This window comes from Tiliqua scincoides, chromosome 1 (genome assembly GCF_035046505.1).
Source record: "Tiliqua scincoides isolate rTilSci1 chromosome 1, rTilSci1.hap2, whole genome shotgun sequence".
In the NCBI taxonomy this organism is placed as follows: domain Eukaryota; kingdom Metazoa; phylum Chordata; class Lepidosauria; order Squamata; family Scincidae; genus Tiliqua; species Tiliqua scincoides.
Genome location: NC_089821.1, coordinates 133,548,880 through 133,568,047, shown reverse-complemented (window position 1 = coordinate 133,568,047; position 19,168 = coordinate 133,548,880). Strand labels below are relative to the sequence as shown.

General features: G+C 42.9%; 1 protein-coding gene across 1 annotated transcript; it reads left to right on the top strand.

Annotated features, from left to right (window-relative positions):
- Nucleotides 1–205: 205 nt before the first annotated feature.
- Nucleotides 206–18,874, top strand: C1H21orf58 (chromosome 1 C21orf58 homolog). Its single transcript, XM_066612130.1, has 10 exons — nucleotides 206–272; nucleotides 4,712–4,804; nucleotides 5,349–5,406; nucleotides 6,593–6,666; nucleotides 8,123–8,260; nucleotides 9,890–10,004; nucleotides 14,143–14,276; nucleotides 14,679–14,887; nucleotides 15,615–15,679; nucleotides 18,703–18,874. Exons 2-9 carry the CDS (start codon nucleotides 4,745–4,747, stop codon nucleotides 15,655–15,657), a joined length of 831 nt encoding a protein of 276 aa, XP_066468227.1. The 5' UTR covers nucleotides 206–272; nucleotides 4,712–4,744; the 3' UTR covers nucleotides 15,658–15,679; nucleotides 18,703–18,874.
- The last annotated feature ends 294 nt before the right edge of the window (nucleotides 18,875–19,168 follow it).

The window sequence follows — 19,168 nt, the reverse complement described above, 5'->3', positions numbered from 1 at the left end:
TAATTTATTTTTAATATATAGTATTAGACTTTATGCTACCATGGTATGTGTCTGCATTTGGGGAACTGTTACAAATCTGTACTTTTAACAGGCTACTCCAGTGGTTTTCAGACTGGGGCGTTGCAACTGCAGAAATTGAAAGTGGAACGATTGCACTCCATTTCTGGTTTTGCAAAGCGTGATTGCTCCACTTTCACTTTCTGCAGGCTGGGGAGCCCTGCAGACGCTTGCGCAGGGCTTCCCGCATCCCAGGAAAGCTGCTGCAGAAACTGGTGAGTGCATCCCAGTCCCTGCAGCCCACCTGAGCGGCACAATCCTGGGGATCGCGTCGCTGCTTTCCCCCAACCCCCGCTGCCTCCCTCTTGTCGCAAACTTAGGGGGGTTTGGGGTGCTCAGAGTTTTTGGTTCTCGAACCCTAAAGCCCTCAAGCCCCCCCCCCCGTCCAGTAGTACTGCCACCACCCTGTATGTGCCAGTGCCTCAGTTCAGGGACACTGAGACCCTCTAGGCTTAATCCCTTAATCCCTCTCCTGGATTGAGACCTGGTTAAAGACCAGGAAATAGAGAATGGGTGTCAATTTTCACAATGGAGAGAGGTGAAAAGCGGTGTGCCCCAAGGATCTGTCCTGGGACCGGTGCTTTTCAACCTCTTCATGAATGACCTGGAGACAGGGTTGAGCAGTGAGGTGGCTAAGTACGCAGACGACACCAAACATTTCCGAGTGGTGAAGACCAGAAGTGATTGTGAGGAGCTCCAGAAAGATCTCTCCAGACTGGCAGAATGGGCAGAAAAATGGCAGATGCACTTCAATGTCAGTAAGTGTAAGATCATGCACATAGGGGCAAAAAATCCAAACTTTAGATATAGGCTGATGGGTTCTGAGCTGTCTGTGACAGATCAGGAGAGAGATCTTGGGGTGGTGGTGGACAGGTCGATGAAAGTGTCGACCCAATGTGCGGCGGCAGTGAAGAAGGCCAATTCTATGCTTGGGATCATTAGGAAGGGTATTGAGAACAAAACAGCTAATAATATAATGCCATTGTACAAATCTATGGTAAGGCCACACCTGGAGTATTGTGTCCAGTTCTGGTCGCCACAACTCAAAAAAGACATAGTGGAAATGGAAAAGGTGCAAAAGAGAGCGACTAAGATGATTACGGGGCTGGGGCACCTTCCTTATGAGGAAAGGCTACGGCATTTGGGCCTCTTCAGCCTAGAAAAGAGATGCCTGAAGGGGGACATGACTGAGACATACAAAATTATGCATGGGAATGATAAAGTGGCTAGAGAGATGCTCTTTATACTCTCACATAACACCAGAACCAGTGGACATCCACTAAAACTGAGTGTTGGGAGGGTTAGGACAGACAAAAGAAAATATTTCTTTACTCAGCGTGTGGTTGGTTTGTGGAACTCCTTGCCACAGGATGTGGTGACGGCATCTGGCCTAGATGCCTTTAAAAGGGGATTGGACAAGTTTCTGGAGGAAAAATCCATTATGGGGTACAAGCCATGATGTGTATGTGCAACCTCCAGATTTTAGAAATGGGCTATGTCAGAATGCCAATGGAAGGAAGGGCAACAGGATGCAGGTCTCTTGTTATCTGGTGTGCTCCCTGGGGCATTTGGTGGGCTGCTGTGAGATACAGGAAGCTGGACTAGATGGGCCTATGGCCTGATCCAGTGGGGCTGTTCTTATGTTCTTAACTCTATTCCATGCAGGCACTGAGCTCCTTCTCCAATTAAAGCTTCAGTTCTCAAGTTACTAGACCTCAATCAGCACTTGGTAGCTTGCTGAATGGCTAGGCAGGATTCTGAACCTTTGTCCCCAACAGACAATGAAACAACTTGGTAAAAGAGATTTAAGTTTATTAAGTACATAACATTACACAAGGCAGCAAATGCTAGAGGCATAAACATCTAGGAAACATATCAGCAATAAAATAATAAAGCTAGCTGGCTATCAATAGAGATAGCCAGCTAGCTTTATTATTTTACCTAGGTCACCTAGGTCAGTTATTCTTGTAGATCTCTGAGCTCCAGGCTACCTGTGAGGCCAGGTGCCCATGGTGGACAATGTAGCTCCCAGCATGCAGGATGTTACACCCAAAAAACTCTGTCCAAGAAGGAGCTGGACCCACCCTTTGGGCCTCATTATTATACTTCTTATGCTAATAGTACTGAGGTGACTTCATACTTATTTAGACTGTCCAATCAGAATTTTTGAGGACAGAACCTTCTCGAAGTGGGCCTGGTTGCTAGCCCTCTTAGTTCTTACCCCTCCCAACTGGAGATCCACAGCTGCATTTCATCAGCTTGATAAGGCACCATTCTGTCTGCAAAGGTGCTACATTCCAATGGGTTGTAATTCTTGTTGTTTGTCCTTTCTGGCCAGCAGAGGAGAGACAACAATCCTTTGTTTACTCACATTCTTCCAGCTAGGAACTGCTAGCAAATTCTCTGTTACTGACTTAATTTGGTTCAGGCTCCACATGCTAACCAAGGCCTAACATGTACATATTAATGACACCTCTCTTCCCCTGTAAGGATTTACTGTGGTTTTCAAACTTCCTGAGAGTTTGAAAACGGCAGGGTTACTCTGTATGTGCTTTTAACAATCATAGTCAATGGGACTTACACCCAGGTAAGGATTGCAACCTTTGGGATGTTTGGGGAATATTTTTTTAAGCAGATCAGCACCTACTTGGGAGGATTAGGAGGGTTCTTCTTTATTTTAAATAAATGTTTCCACTTACTGTAAACTTTTAATTTACTTACTTACAACCCAATCCTATCCACACTTTCCTGGGAGTAAGCCCCATTGACTATAATGGGACTTAATTCTGAGTAGACATGCATAGGATTGGGCTGTAAGGGCCCAATCCTATCCAACTTTCCAGCTCTGGTGTAACCACAATGCATCCTCATGGTAAGGGAACACATGTTCCCATACCTTAAGAAGGTCCCAGTGACTGCCCCTCCACCACAGGATGCAGCACACACCCTACTAGCACAACTGCACCAGCACTGGAAAATTGAATAGGATTGGGCCCTTACTTACTTATTTTGATTTGATTTTGTCATATGTGGGTGTTAAAAATTTTCCTGCTTGATGATGTCACTTCCAGCCATGACTTCACTTCAGGAGCAGATCCAGTGTTTGCATTTGGGGGGACCATAAGCATGACCTTAACTCCAGAGCCCAGGCCAACCAGATGGGTAGGCCTGGGCTCCCAGTTGAACTTTGGCATCCATAGCTGAGGTTTGCTGGGTGAGTAGACCTGGGCTCCCAGCCATGCTTGGGCTGCTCCCCATTCCAGCAAGTGCCCTTCCTGCTGGTACAACCATTTGGGGGGGGGGCATGCACCCATGGCCTCCCCTTGGATCTGCCCTGTCATCACTTCCAGGTTAATGACATCACTTCTGGAAGGTCCTGATAGATTGTCACTCTAAAAAGTTGGTCCCTGTGCTAAAAGTTTGAGAATGACTGCTTTAAATCAATAAAGGTGCAATCCTAACTCCCTATGTCAGTGCTTTCCAGTACTGGCATAGTGGTGCCAATGGGACGTGTGCTACATCCTGCAGTTGGGTATAACTCACGGAGGCCTCCTCAAAGTAAGGGCATGTTTGTTCCCATACCTCAGATCTGCATTGCCCTTATGTCACTGCTGGAAAGCACTGACATAAGGGGTTAGGATTGTGCCCTACGTATGTTGTTTTGGTTTGCAATGTATTTGAGCAGAAACACGTTAGGATGGTGGTTCCCAAACCTTTTAGCACCAGGACCCACTTTTTAGAATGATAATCTGTCAGAACCCACCAGAAGTGATGTCATTAATCTAGAAGTGATGTCATTGCCAATAATAACATTAAGTAGGAAAATTTTTGACAATCCGAGGCTGCAATCTTATCCACACTTACCCAGGAGTAAGCCCCTTGACTATAATTTTTAAAAGCATATACACAGTAGCCTGTTAAAAGTAGAGATCAGTATTCCTCAAATGCAGTCACATTCCATGGTAGCGTCAAATAGATTAAAAATAAAATACATATTTAAATGAATGGGGACCCACCTGAAATTGGCTTACAACCCACCTAGTGGATCCCGACACACAGTTTGAGAAACACTGTGTTAGGAGGTAGGGAAATGTGCAGTTCACTTAAGAAAAGCTATTGGTCTGTCTGACCCATGACAAAAATTCTTCCAGTTTTGTTTTGGTCTTTCAACTGGCTTTGCCTGGAGTAAGTATAGTAAGGTAAGGTTGGCATTTTCTGCACTACCTTGGAAACTCTCACTTGATTTCGCAGTATGAAGATAGTCTCCCTGACATTGTATGCACCAGGTAAGTGGCTGTACTTGGAGAATAGTTTTGTTTAGACTGTAGACAACACAAGCATAGCAACTAGGTTGCCTGGGCTTGACAGGGTAATTAAATAGAGTTTGCTAGCAACCCACAGGGCTGGGCTTACTGAGCTTGCAAGAGGAAAGACTGAAAGTATTAAGAAAATACTGCTGTTGTCCAAGCAGAGCAATATCTTAGTAACCATACTGAGTGCACACTGTGGGAGGCACAGTGGGTGTGAAAGGGTTCTATTTTTTGTTGTAATCTCAGTATAGCACTATCAGCAATCAGCAATTTATGGAAAATTTGGACAAAAATGCTAGAGGAAGAAAGAAGCAACACATATTAAACATTTTTTGTTTTGCCAGTTGATCGGCCTGGTGTCCTAGAATTTTAATACAATGTCAGAATCGGCTGTGGCTGATCACATGACCCGGCTGAAACTCAAACTCCTCGAGAAGGTAAGATGTTTTCATATATTTCAACTTTCTGCACTATCTGTTTTGTGCAGTAACACCAATTTGGTAATGTGGGAAGCAATATCTCAAAAGTCAGAGATCCCCAAGCTGGAACAAGAAGCAGGCCCTTTTCAGTGGTGGTGCTAGTTCTCTGGAATGTCCTCCATGTGAAGATCACACAGGCCCCTAGACAGTGGAAATGTGCCAGCTGGGTGGGAATTTTACCATAGAGTTACTCTTTTGCCTTGTAGACACCCATGCTCATCTCTCCTTTTGGACTATTGGGGATCAGTATTGGTTTAGCCAAGTTAACATACCTGATAATGACAACAATATATTGCATCTGACAGTTGCTTTTCAGGTCAAGTGGTGAAATATGTGATCTCTTTGTTACAGATTCACAATATTATTCATGTTCACTTGATTATGAGAACTGGTTCTGCTGAATACTAAAAAAGAGGAAAAATGCAAAAAATGTTATTTGTTGAAAATAAAAGTTCATCTTTCTGGTTTTCCCATTTAATCTTCCTACTGCTTTGATCCACAGAAACTAGAAAATGAGCATGAAAACTTGGATGACCTTGAATCTCCCTTTTCTGCAACAAGTAAGCAACTAGAACTCTCCTATTTCTTTGTAGGGATTGCTTAGTGACATGCTCTGATCTCGAGTTTTAATTTTTCCTACTCAAATACAGAACTTTACATGTATCCCTACTGACATTGTTCACATCTCCCCATTTCTCCAGCTTGCTTGTATCTTATTCCTGCCCTCAGGGGTATTAGCTATCCCACCCAAATTGGTGTTGCTGCAGATTTGATGAGCTTTCCCTAGTCTACTCCCTCATCCAAGTAATTTATAAACACAGGTCTAACCTTGTTATACACAGATTTTTAATACATGGATTTGACTCAACATGAATGGCCACTGCAAATGAGAAATAATGTGCTGATCCCTGGAGAAAGGGAAAAATGCATCCATTTAAAATCACAGTTTAAAAAACTGTTTTACTGTTGTAGAGAGACAGTCATACAAGTGATTACAGGTATAACCTAATCCACAGATTTTTCTGTCTCAACATGATAAGTACCCTTAAATTAAAGGAAACAGTCTTTTAACAATAGCCTCATTAATGCAAGAGAGGACAGCTGGCTGACAATCCATCAATCATTCTCTCTCCAGGCACAAGGCAAACCCCTTCCTTCCCCCTGACCACATGAAAGAAGGCTAAATTGAAGTGATTATCACCTCCATTCTTTCCCCCTCACTGTGGCTCCTGGTGAAGAGAGGGATTACTACCTCCTAGTGAAGCCTAAGCACCTGGAAAAAGAGTGATTGCCTGTCTGCATTTCAAAAGGTCAGCAAGCCTGTTTTTCAATCACCTGAGCGAAGGGATTTTGTTTTTTAATTTTTTTCATGTATTGGTCCTTTTTTTTTTTTTTTTTGCTGCACCAGCCAATTGTACTGTATAGACATATATTCACAAAAATTATAAAGGCCAAAATCCTAAATGCACTTGCATAGTAAAAAGGTCAATGAAAACGTATTTAAAGAAAACTTATTTCTGAATAGATACACATAGGATTACACTGTAGAGGATAGTAATGGAGGTACTAGGAAGTAACACACTACTGTTTCACTATAAAGGAGAAAACACATTATTGTTTCATTGTATTTTTCTTCCCTTCCTCTCCTTTTTAACTGTCCTCATGTCTTAGAAAATTATTTAAAATGTCATAAAACTAGTAAAATAAGAACTAAAAAATTAAAGAATGTCTTCAACTGTTCTACAGGGAATTACAATGGCCATGACTATGCATTACAAAGTGCACTGAAACGAAGAAAAGACCTTCTGCAGCAGCTCAGGGTATGACCCAGGCAATACTTCTCAAAATGTTATTTCAACCAGTCTGGATAAAACACACTTTAATGCTCAAGCGGTGGGCCTGTGTCAGAACTGGAGGGAGAAAGGCAGCATTTGCAGACTGGTTCATGCAATGTGCAAGTAGCAGCTAGATCAGTATACAGTTTGGTAAAGAAGTGTACAAATGCATATCTGTTTAATAATGGCCCCAGAATTTGTTCAGATGTTGTGTTTAAAAAAAGAATGAGACAAAAAAGAATTTATGTATATGTTAAACATCTTTTGTTTAATGTACATTGGCAACCAATAACTAAATTGTTAGCCAGCCAGAAAAAAGAATTGAGTGCTTTTTCCTACAGGCCAAAATAGATACAATGTAAGAAGTGTGTAATCAGACCTGGTAAATAAAAAAAATTAAACTGGGAGAGGGGAGGGGTCTGATATATAATTTTGATCTAAGCAATGGTGTTAAAGGAGGGTTTTTTTTTTCTAATCTAAATCTCCTCCACCTGCTCACTGCAAGCTGCAACTGTATATGATTGACAGTGCAGAAAAAGATACAGCCATGATATCCGTATGTATTTTTTCCCCACTGATAGCTTCAGAAGGGGGTGATTTTTGAACCCAATCCTATGCATGTCTACTCAGAAGTAAGTCCCATTATAGTCAGTGGAACTTGCTCCTAGGTAAGTATGGTCACCAGAGATTCCCAAATGTTTAGCATTTGGACCCACATTTTTAAAAAACACTATTGGGACCAATCTAGGTTTACCAATCTTTAAAGAAAGGAGTTCTAGAAAGAAAAAACTTTATTTATTTATAATAACCAGACAAAAGATCCTTGAACATTTATCTCCCTATATATATGCTTGCAAACTGCAGGAGCTAGGCTCTTTGCAGAGTAATTAGCAGCTACAGTATCTGATTTTTGAATAGCCTCAGGGCTTGAGGCAATCTGTTATCTGATATTTCCATCACCATGGATGACCCACCAAAAATCAGGTTGCAACCCATCAGTGGGTTCCAACCCACAGTTTGGAAACCACTGTACACACTTTCTTGAGAGTGAGCTCTATTGAGTACAGTGGGACTCACTTCTGTGTAGATATGCATAGAACTCTTAGAATGGTGAAATGTTGAGGGAAAAGGGTGGCTTCTCTGATCAAAACCAGAGCCCCTGTGTCTACGTTAACGTTTTATTTATAAAGCTTTGGGAGAGTCAACCATAATAGCTGCTGTGTCATGCCTGTTGGGGCTGAATTACCTTTTTTAAATTAAAGATTAAATGTTCAGTTTTTCACAAATGGCTTTGGCAGGGCAGGGCTTATTGCTACCGAATTCTAGTGTTGCATCAGTTACACAATTCTTTTGGATTTAACCAGAAGGGGTTTGGAAACCTCATATTGTTTATCTTTAGCAAATGTGTCCATTTAGAAAAAAAATAAATTTGGTGTTGTAGGAGCAAAAGCTTTTGGAAGAATGTTCACTACCCCACAGATTTCCAGGAATCCAAAGAAAACACTCCAGACTAGAACCCGGAAATGTCTATGAAGCTCCTCTTCCTCTTCCTGAGCAACCAAGAATTATCCAGCAGACAGTAAGAGTTTCATGTCACATCCCTGGAGAGAAAAAGCTAAAGGCTCATTCTTATAGCCATATGACATTTTTTTGGCCCTGTCTTTTTTTTTTTCTTTCAAAAAAGTTAACAGTTGTAGGAAGGGGAAACAGAATTAGACCCACTGTGGATGAGGAGGAGATATTAATTCATTCTCCTCATACTGCAGCCCCCATTCTGCTCCCAAAACTGCCATTAGCCCCAGAAGGAAAGCCCGGGGGGAAGGAGCCTCCATTGGCATCAGTGGCAGTGGAGAGCAACTTTGGGGCCACAATTTGTCCGGAATAAGTACCTACCTGCCTGTTCAGACCTAACAAACACCCTGTTTGGGGAAAGAGTATTTAACCCTTTTCTGCTGTGCTGCAGTTTTAACAAATCTCAGTATGTTCTGCTCCTAGCATGCTCCAGTCCTGTTCAATCAAAACAGGAGAGCCATAGGGGTGGGAGACTGCATGCTAAGAGCAGGTGAGCAAAACGAAGAGGAGTGGGCTCTAGATTTCTTTTTCCTTCCCACTTAGTACTTGAATGTACTTGAATTCTTTGTACCCCACTTGTACTTGTACCCCACTTAGTACTTGGATTCATTCATTCATTCACTTCACTTAGTGAAGTACTTGAATTCATTCATTCATTCACATTCATTCACTTAGTACTTTCATAAGCCTGTGTCTAGGACAGGGGATCTAGAGCCACAGCAGCTTCCTCTCCCTGTCTTCTTCCAGCACCACTGGAGAAAAAGAGGCTGCTGCCCCCATGATTCTTTTCTGACTCATTCTTACTGATCTGGAAGAAGATTGCTGCACCAATCAGAATTTGCAAGTTGGAGATTGCCAAGTTAGAGAGGGCAGCAGATAGATGGGCTTGGGAATCCTCAGTTTACTACCCCTTCAACTTTGCCACTCAGTGTGATGGTTTCATGTGAAGGCCGATCTTGGCTGTAAGTGACCCTTACCAGGGATAAATCATACACCACAAAGCAAAGGAGCTAGAGTTCTAACAAAAACAGAGGCAGAGTATCACTTGTAAGGGGATATAACATCCCCCCCAATTGTTAACCAGGACTGTTTAGTTCACTCTCAGAAATTCCCAGAGGCTATTGGTTCCCAGATTAGTACACTTTAGGAGATAGGCTCAGTGATATTGATGATGACTGAAGAGCTACCACAGAAAGCAAATTTATGGGATTGAAGGGGAAGACAACTAACTTGGGGAACACACCTCCTCTGGGAAATCAGTCTGGAATTTGGAAGAGAAGTCTCTCCCCTCAAACCTCTGATGACTCCTTGCCTTTGTTTCAGGCACTCCAGCCTTGTGCAAACTGGTGAGGGTCTTACACTTACAGCGCCTCCAACCCTATTTCTTCACAATCACCTCTGCACCAAGTAGTTCAGCAGAGGCACACATACAACCCAACAGAGGGCACTGCAAGTAATATTCTGCCAGGGCTGGAAAGAAGGGCCAATAAAAATTGACAATGCTTGACAATGAATGCGAAACCTTGATTTGACCAATAAGTATGTTTTCTAGTTTAAAATATGTATAAAACTGTCTAGGATTTGTGTTGCATTTTGATTCCTGAAAATACTGTGCTTGCTTTCTTTCTTTTTCAAGTTGCCTCAACAACCAGCAACCATTATTCAACAAATACCTCAGCATCCACCACTCATTACACAGATACCACCTCCACAGCCTTTCCCAGTTCCCCGGTCTGGGAGTATTAAGGAAGGTAGGTATTTATATTCTAAGATGAAGACTTCAATCCTATGCACACCAGAGAATAACTCAATGAACACAATAGGACTTGTGAATAAACATGCGTAGATTGTGATGCAATCAATCACATCTACTTGGAAGTAAGTTCCACTGAACCCACATTGCACTGCTTTAATCCTAAGTACACATTCCTAGAACAAGACCCACGGAGCTCAGTGGGGCTCACTTCTCAGTAAACAAGTGCTGAAATAGGCTGCAACGTCCTTTTCAGATTTGACTACCTATTTTTTCCCCCCTCCACATCATCCCTTTCATCTACGAGGAGAGAAACCTATATGTCAACAAAACAGCTCATGGCTATACCCCACAGCAGCTGCTAGATATTTCTGACAGTCATATCATGCTGGATCATACTACACAGTTTTTATTATGTCCATTTTTTGTGCATTAAAGTTCATTGAAAACAAGAAACATCCAGTGGCATAGCTAGCAGGGGGGTGGGCATCCCCAGGTGCCACCCTCAGGGGGTACACCTTTGGTTACATCACTAGTGACCAAAATCATGAAAATCATGGTTGTTAGGAATAATGCCATCATGTTATATACCATTTGATGTGTAATTTATAGCAGAATGCAATGAAACAAATTGAACTATCTCTATTCTATCAAAACCAGAAAACAAAAATACAACTGTCTTATGTAACAAAAAGTAGATTTCTTTAGATCTACTTTGAACAATAAGACTGATTGTTCAAAGAACCAATGAGATGCTGTTATGACACTGCATGGAACCAAAAAGGTGTTAGTAAGGTGACACCCTCAGAGGGTAACACCACTAGTGACCAAATTTGTGATTTTTAGGAATAATACCACCATGTTATATATCATTCATTGTGTAATTTTATGCAGAATATAATGAAACAAACCATATTGAAATATCTGTGTTCTATCAAAAGCTATACCAAATAACCAGAAAAAGAAAACACAACTAACTTAGGTAATAAAGTGAATTTCCTTAACTCAAAACTGACCAATGAGTGTTTTGAGAGCTAACAAGGCATCATTATAACACAGTATGGAACCAGTAAGATATTATGAGTCAGCTCCCTTTTCTTTGTATCAGAGCTAATACTCAAACTCCTATTCAGTTGCGTGAGTGTCATCGTTGGCCACAATTTTTTTTGTTGGTTACTGATTGGTTGGATGGCCTGTACTGTTCTATAGTTAAATAAATAAATAAATAAATAGAGTGAATGGGGGTGACACCATGAGTTACCACACTGGGTTTCACCAACCCTAGCGATGCCACTAGTGGGAAGGTTGGGTGTTGCTGGTCACTGGCTTAGATTATTTTTAAAGTGGATTCCAAATGTTCATAGTGGACTATAGTCTTTCAGTGGTTACTAACCATGATGGCTGCATTGAACCTCCAGATGCAGGGGCAGTATGTCACTGAGTACTATGTGCAGGACAGCAATAGCAGGGGATGGCGCTGACGTTCATCCATTGCTTGTGGGGAAATATTCGCTGTATTTATTTTCTGGCCATTATTATTATTCATTTCATGTCATGACTGTCTCTGTTACTAGCCTCATCTACCTCTACCTTTTGTTGTTGTTGTGAGGACAAAAAACGGGGAGAAATCATGCACACCACCCTGAGCTCATTAGAGGAAGTGTGGTGTAAAAATGTAGAAAGTATTAATTAATGAATATGGCAAAAATTTATGGGCCCCATTTGTCCAATGACCTGGTTACGCCACTGGATTCATCACATGCTTCCATTTGGAGAAGGAAGAGTATGATCAGAACCTCTGTATAGGAAAATTAAAACCAGAGGTCCTTCCACATTCATTAGCGAATGGTGGTGGTTGCATTAGTAAGAGAGGATCCAGCATAGTTCCTGCCTTTGCTTTGACATTGCTGAGGCTTTGACATTTCTGACAAAGCGAGGGCACCAGTATGCAGGTCTCTTTTTATCTGGTGTGCTCCCTGGGGCATTTGGTGGGCCGCTGTGAGATACAGGAAGCTGGACTAGATGGGCCTATGGCCTGATCCAGGGGAGCTGTTCTTATGTTCTTAGACTTGCTGAGAAGAGTGGTCTTGTATACTAACACCTTTCCTTTACTGCTGCTGTTGATTAGGAAAGGTGAACAGTTCAGGTCCTATTTTAGCAACATACGCTCGTACTTCAGGGTCAAACTAGAGGTAACATGGAAGTATCTGCCAATGTATTTTAATGTAGACATGGGAGAACTCTGAGGGCCAAAGCAGCACCGGGAAATGACTTTCATGGACAAATGACACTTGGAAAGGTGAAGCACCTTCTCTCTCACTAGTGTTCAAGTCAAATTTAGAGCCCCTGTGGCTTCATTAACATTCACTATTTAAAAGTCAGAAAGAAATTGCTTCGAATCTCCTGTTTCATATTTAATGGTGCTGGCATCTAGCCTAGATGCCTTTAAAAGGGGATTGGACAAGTTTCTGGAGGAAAAATCCATTATGGGGTACAAGCTATGATGTGTATGCGCAACCTCCTGATTTTAGAAATGGGTTGTCAGAATGCCAGATGCAAGGGAGGGCACCAGGATGAGGTCTCTTGTTATCTGGTGTGCTCCCTGGGGCATTTGGTGGGCTGCTGTGAGATACAGGAAGCTGGACTAGATGGGCCTATGGCCTGATCCAGTGGGGCTGTTCTTATGTTCTTATGTTCTTAGTTTGTCCATTAGGGTGTTAGTGGAAGCTTCCCTTCCCAAGCTAATACCAGCTTCAGTGACACAATTCTCATTAGGACCACAACAAACATGGGACTGCTAAAGCAAATAATCATTATCATTACCACATAAGTACAAGATCAGACTACATGTTTAATATGTTTTTTTGCTTGTAGTAATAACGTATGGTAAAGAGTAATTCAGCCTGCAGTCTATACACACTTACCTAGGAATACATCTCATTGGTTTCAGCAGGATTTACATCTGAGTAGACATAAATAGAATTGAGGTGTTTGGCTGTTAATATCTGTTTTGCTGTATAGTGCTTGGCTAGTCTTCTAGCCACATGTTTGTACTGTATACGCTTTCCCATCTTTAGTGCAGCTGCTGTCAACAACACATTATGGATCGTACAGAGCAGATAACAAAGTCTAGACAATGGCATATCTTTAATTCCATCTTTCCAGTTTGTTGCTTGTTTTGTCTTTTATTATTATTAAAATAAAACATTTGTTAATATTTTAATAAAATGTATTTATATCCTATCTTTCCCCTCCCAATAGGAAGCTGTTAACAATGTGTTAAAAGCAATACAGTTACACACCAAAAAAGTCAACTCAAAACATACACACACAAACAATGCCAAATGACATCAACCAAAAATTTCACAGAAGCAAAAAATGGCTGAAGATGGATTGTATTCAAAGATGTGCAGGTATAAGGGAGCTTAGTGAAGGAACCTGCAAGCATTTCTAGAGCTTGGGGGCCTCTGGGAATGCATGAGATGTGAACAGGTGGAGGACAACAAATTTGTTTAAATCATCTGGAGACATGTTGCCCAGCTAGAGCCACTCATGATCCCAGCCCTCAGTAAAAGTTCTTTCAGGGATGCAGGGAGCTGCACTGGAGAGGAGGGGGCAGCAATCTTGTGTTTCCCCTTCATTTGTGTTTTTGTGACTATCACCTGAAGTTCCCTGTGAAAGTGGTTGTGACTTTCTACACATCTCTGTGCATTCATATGCATTTTTAGCCACTGCTGATACCTGTGCTACTGGATGGACTAATTTCAGTAAGCATCTTTATGAGCATCTCAGAATTGGGATCATTATTAACAGTATTTATATACCACTTTTCAACAAAAAGTTCACAAAGCAGTTTACAGAGGAAAATCAAATATCTAATGGCTCCCTGTCCCAAAAGGTCTCACAATCTAAAAAAATGCAACACCAGCAGACAGCCACTAGAAAAGACACTGCTGGGGTGAGGAGGGCCAGTTACTCTCCCTCTGCTAAATAAAAGTGTTGCTGCTAAGCAGCTTTTATTCAAAATGACTCTGATCTGAATGATATAACTCTTTAGCAGCTGCTTCTCCCTTTGCAACGTGTATATCTTCTCTGTGAGGAGAGCTCTCCTGATATTTTCTGCCATGCTTCTCTAGATATGGTGGAGATGATGCTAATGCAAAATGCACAGATGCACCAGATCATCATGCAAAACATGATGTTGAAATCTCTGCCTGCTTATTCACCAGCGAATGGGCCTGGAGTTCCTATGCTTCAACATGGACAACAGGTAAAGGCAGGTTTTAGTGAATGACATTCAAATTTCCCACGCCCAGATCAGGTGAACCAATCAACCAATGAACAGGCTCTTGTTCTCTTGTGCTTCCCCAACTTATTGGCACTGATACTGGACAGCAGCTTCTTTTTCCCCTCAGTAAACAGGGGGAGAAAGCTGTGACAGTTGACTACAATTAGGAGGTTCAGAGGGTCAACCAAGTCGGATGGATCCTTGCCCAGTGCCTAACCTGGTCATCCTCTGATGCTGCCCCTGGCCTGAAAGATGGGTAAAGGAAACATCTTTAGCTAGTGCTCTTTAGACTGGACCTAATTTTGTGTCAGGAACTTTCTTTGCCTGCCTCAAAAGCTTGAAATTGAAAATGCTTTCATTATCTTTTTTCAAAACCATCTGCAGGTAACTGCCCCTGTTGTGCTAAAAACAGAGAAGTCACGACCATCAACTGTACATCATCATCATTATACACCTGCCAGTTTACCAGCTATTCCATCTCAGTTTGGCTTTTCCATGTGGCCTTCAGTAATGCCACCTGGCTTTGGCACACAGCTAGGAGGATTCCCATCTGATATGCACCACATGTCCATTCCAGCAACTGCAACACACACGTAGGTCAATAGTTCATTGGGAGCTTTGCTTCTTTAACTCTGTGGTTAGTTAGATCCTGTGGTTAGATCCAGGACCTGCCTTTCCATTTAGCAGCCTGAAAGCATCACATTGAATGGAAGGTTGGAGGGGTGATGAACTGACGAGCTCATGCCCCCTTCCCTCCTCTCACTGATAAGATTTCTGCTCTTGGCACCCAGCCTCTGTCCTTCATGCTGTCCTTTTTCACATGAACAGAAGGAGTGGAGCATGCTGAGGGCTCTGTTTAAAAGAGAAAGGAGGCTGCACTCCAAGACCAGAAGTCTCACAATAGGAGGAAAAGGAATGGAAGGCAGGCGCACCTCAAGTCACCTACGTCCCCTCTCCTAATCCACTGAGGAGCTGTGCCACAGCAAAATGATGGAGGGGTAGAATGGGGGGGGGATCAGGCAGTGGGGGAATGGCCGATTATAGTTTGCCATTTTCTAGAGTTAGAAGGCAGTTCACATCTCATCCTGGCTAACTTGGTTCAATTGGTTGATTGTCTGAACACATTCAGGTTTTAGTATAGAAGAGTTCCCAATTGCAATGTTTGCAAAAGTCAGTGTTCAACTTATATATTCTGCTCAACTTATATATTCTTGTTGTTGTTTTATTAAGAATATTTATGCACCATATGGAAGCCAAGGCAAGCTATCAAAAAAGAAAGCAAGAATATATTTTTCTAATTAACGCATTTTTTTTTTGAAGGGTTCAACCTCATGGACTGCTTGGAATACCTCCGGGTTTATAGATCTTTATAGCACCCAGCCAAGGTAACCAGAACATAGACTTCCTGCATGCAAACTAGGTCTTGCTCTGTCTCTGTGGTGCAGTGGCCCCCACCCTGCTGCTTAGTGACTCACTAGCTTGCAGACCTCTCTTTAGACCACTGGTGGTCCATGAGACCCTGAGAAATGGTCCGCGAGATCTCAGGAAAGAAAGATCACCTTTGATCACCTCCTGCATTGGCTGGTCCGTTCTTCGTCCTTTCTGGTAGTCTGTGGGAGAGCGCTCACTCAGGAGATACTTCCCGAGAGATCACCAGAGAGGGCAAAGTATGGACTAACCACAGCTGGCAACAAAAACAACATCCCACAGATCTTCTCTATAAATAATAAATTATTATTACAAATTTAATTGTATTTTTTGAGTGCTGGGTGTGGGGGGTCGCTTGTAGTAAATGACAATTCCAATTTCTGCTTCAGTGGTCCATGGGCTCCTAAAGGTTGGGAACCACTGCTTTAGACTGTCTCCGTGAGTTATCACAGTAGCAGCAGCCCTCAGATTCACCTTTGATGGGCTAGTCCAGGGTTCTCCAAACTTTTGGCCAGAGGGCCGCATCAAATATCTGGTGTGGTGTTGAGGGCCGGAAAAAAAATTTAAATATAAGATTTAAATAAATAAATTAGAGATGGAACTTAGATGAGTGAATAAATGAATGAATAGGCTCATTCAATCAACCTCTCTGGCCCTCAGAACACCCTCCAGACACAACCAGAGCACAGCTCTGGTCATGTACAGTTGAGTTGGCCAGAGGCTTTCAGGGGACACTGGCTGCAGGCTGGATAGAGGCTTGTTGCGGGTCGCATCTGGCCCCTAGGCCAGGGTTTGGAGACCCCTGGGCTAGTCTAATCCTATGCCTGTCTACTCAGAAGTAAGTCCCATTGTCAATGAGGCTTACTCCCAGGTAAGAGTGGATAGGATTTCCACCTATGCCACACACAATTAAGCAGAAATCCTACAAACCCATTAGGGTTCCACTGTACATGCTGATTTTTGAGAACATAACCTCTGCATAAACCTAACCCTGCGTAAATCAAGAGGTGCCTGTAATCCATTAATCAAAGAAAGCAATATCCTATGAGCTGAGGTAATTCACAGAACAACTATTCATTAGGTTGTGTTCACAGCCTCCTGAAAACCAACAAGTGAACAGGAGAGGCACTGGGTTCCCAGCATGCTCCAGTTCTGTTCATTTCAAACAGGAGAGCGAGAAGAACAGCAATGTATTCTGGGGTGTCGTGAATATGTACATGTTAGGACTCGGTTAGCATGTGGAGCCTGAACCAAACTAAGTCAGTAACGGAGAAGTGGCTAGCAGTTCCTAGCTGCAAGAATGTGAGTAAACAAACACAAAGATGGTTGTCTCTCCTCTGCTGGCCAGAAAGGACAGACAACAAGAATTACAACCCATTGGAATGGGCAAGCTGATGCAATGCAACTGTGGATCTCCAGTTGGGAGGGGTAAGAACTAAGAGAGCTAGCAACCAGGCCCACTCCAAGAAGGTTCTCTCCTCAAAAGTTCTGCTTGGACAGTCTAAATAAGTATGAAATCACCTCAGTACTATTAGCACAAGAAGTATAATAATGCCCAAAGGGTGGGTCCGGCTCCTTCTTAGACAGAGGTTTTTGGGTGCAACATCCTGCACACTGGGAGCTCCATTGTCCAACATGGGCATCTGGCCTCACAGGTAGCTTGGAGCTAAAAGATCTACAAGAGAAGCTGACCCAGGTGAGAGGTAGGGATTAATAGAGATAGCCAGCTAGCTTTATTATTTTATTGCTGATAATGCCTCTAGCATTTGCTGCCTTATGTAACCTTATGTATTTAATAAACTAAAATCTCTTTTACTAAGTTGTTTCATTGTCTTTTGGGGACAAAGTTTCAGAATCCTGCCTAGCCATTCAGCAAGCTATCAAGTGCTGATTGAGGTCTAGTAACTTGAGGACTGAAGTTTTAATTGGAGAAAGCCCTCAGTGCCTGCAAGGATAGAATTAAGCCTAGAGGGTCTCAGTGTCCCTGGACTGAGGCACTGGCACATACAGGGTGGTGGCAGTGCTACTGGACAAGTGGGCCTTGAGGGCTTTGAGGTTCGAGAACCAAGAACTCTGAGCACCCCAAACCTCCCTAAGTTTGCGACATGGGGCAAGGCTGGGAGGAGAAAGGGACCTCTGCATGACCTGGAAGTGGGCTTTAAGTCCTAAAAATAGCTCTAGAGCAGCGATTTTCAATCTTTTTCATCTCATGGCACCTTGACAAGGTACTAACATTGTCAAGGCACACCATTAGTTTTATGCCAATTGACAAGGCACACTACACTGCTGGAAGGAGCTTATATCCCACAGTGGGTCTGCTAACAAATGATCCTCCCCCAAATTCCCACGGCACAGGGATTTAAAATCCGAGCCCAGTATCCACACATTCTGTAACTGTGGGCAGAGGGGGTCCAGAACAGTACCCCTGCAGATAGCAGGTCTCACTGTATATAAGAACATGTAAATTAATAATATTTTTTAACACAGGAACCTAGGTAAGTCGTACAGGTTAAGAGGAAGTCATATAATATATTGATGACTGGTGACTTCTGCTTCTGCTTGCCCAAGATGGGGGAGGGGAAGGGTGGAGGAGGGAAGTCCAGATGTTGATGGCTGAAAAAGCAACAATGAAGCAAAGATACCACTGAGAAAGTGGTAAGTGGCAGCTCTGTGAATGCCCTCACGCATATGGGATGCAACTATGCTACAGGAGCATGCAGGAAGGTTGACTGTGTTATTTCAGAAATTGCACATGTAAATTAGAGTTCTGGTATTAATTAAACAAGCATGTTATTTCAAAAATGTGTAAATTGTGCCTGCACAAGTCCAAAAAGGATCAAGTCTATTCCTGTGCAGTGTGGAACAGTGAAAAAAAATGCTCATAAGTTCTTACTTCAGTTGAGTGCATTCCCCCTCTATCATGCATCTTATTTTCTTTAAAACTGTAATTTAAATAATTAATTTAGAGTTTCTGTTCTAGGTAGCCAGCTAACGAATGCTGACCACATACCTCAACTGTCACTGAAGCTTACTTCATTCCAAAGACGATAGTTAAGAGCCCAGTCCAGAGACCAAGACCGATGTTTACCACCGATGTGCACTGTTGCAAACATGCCATATGGCATGTTTCCAAGCCTTACCACGGGCCCAGCACTGGAGCTAGCTCAGCATGAGCCTGTGCTGGGCCAGCTCTGGCACTGGGCCTGCGTTCCACCGGCAAGCACTCACCCAGACCACCGGGAGTCAGATGAGTAGGTGCATGGGGGGAGGTGGGGGGAGGCATTCTGGGATGACGGAGAGGTGGGGGGAGGGCGGGGGAGGGCAGGGAGGAGGTGTGTTGGGGAGGGAGCGGGGCAAGTGGAGGCAGGATCGGCGGAGTTCAGCTCCACTGAATCCTGAGCCCCATGTTGGGCCTCATGACCCCTTGATTCTGTGCTGGCTCAAGA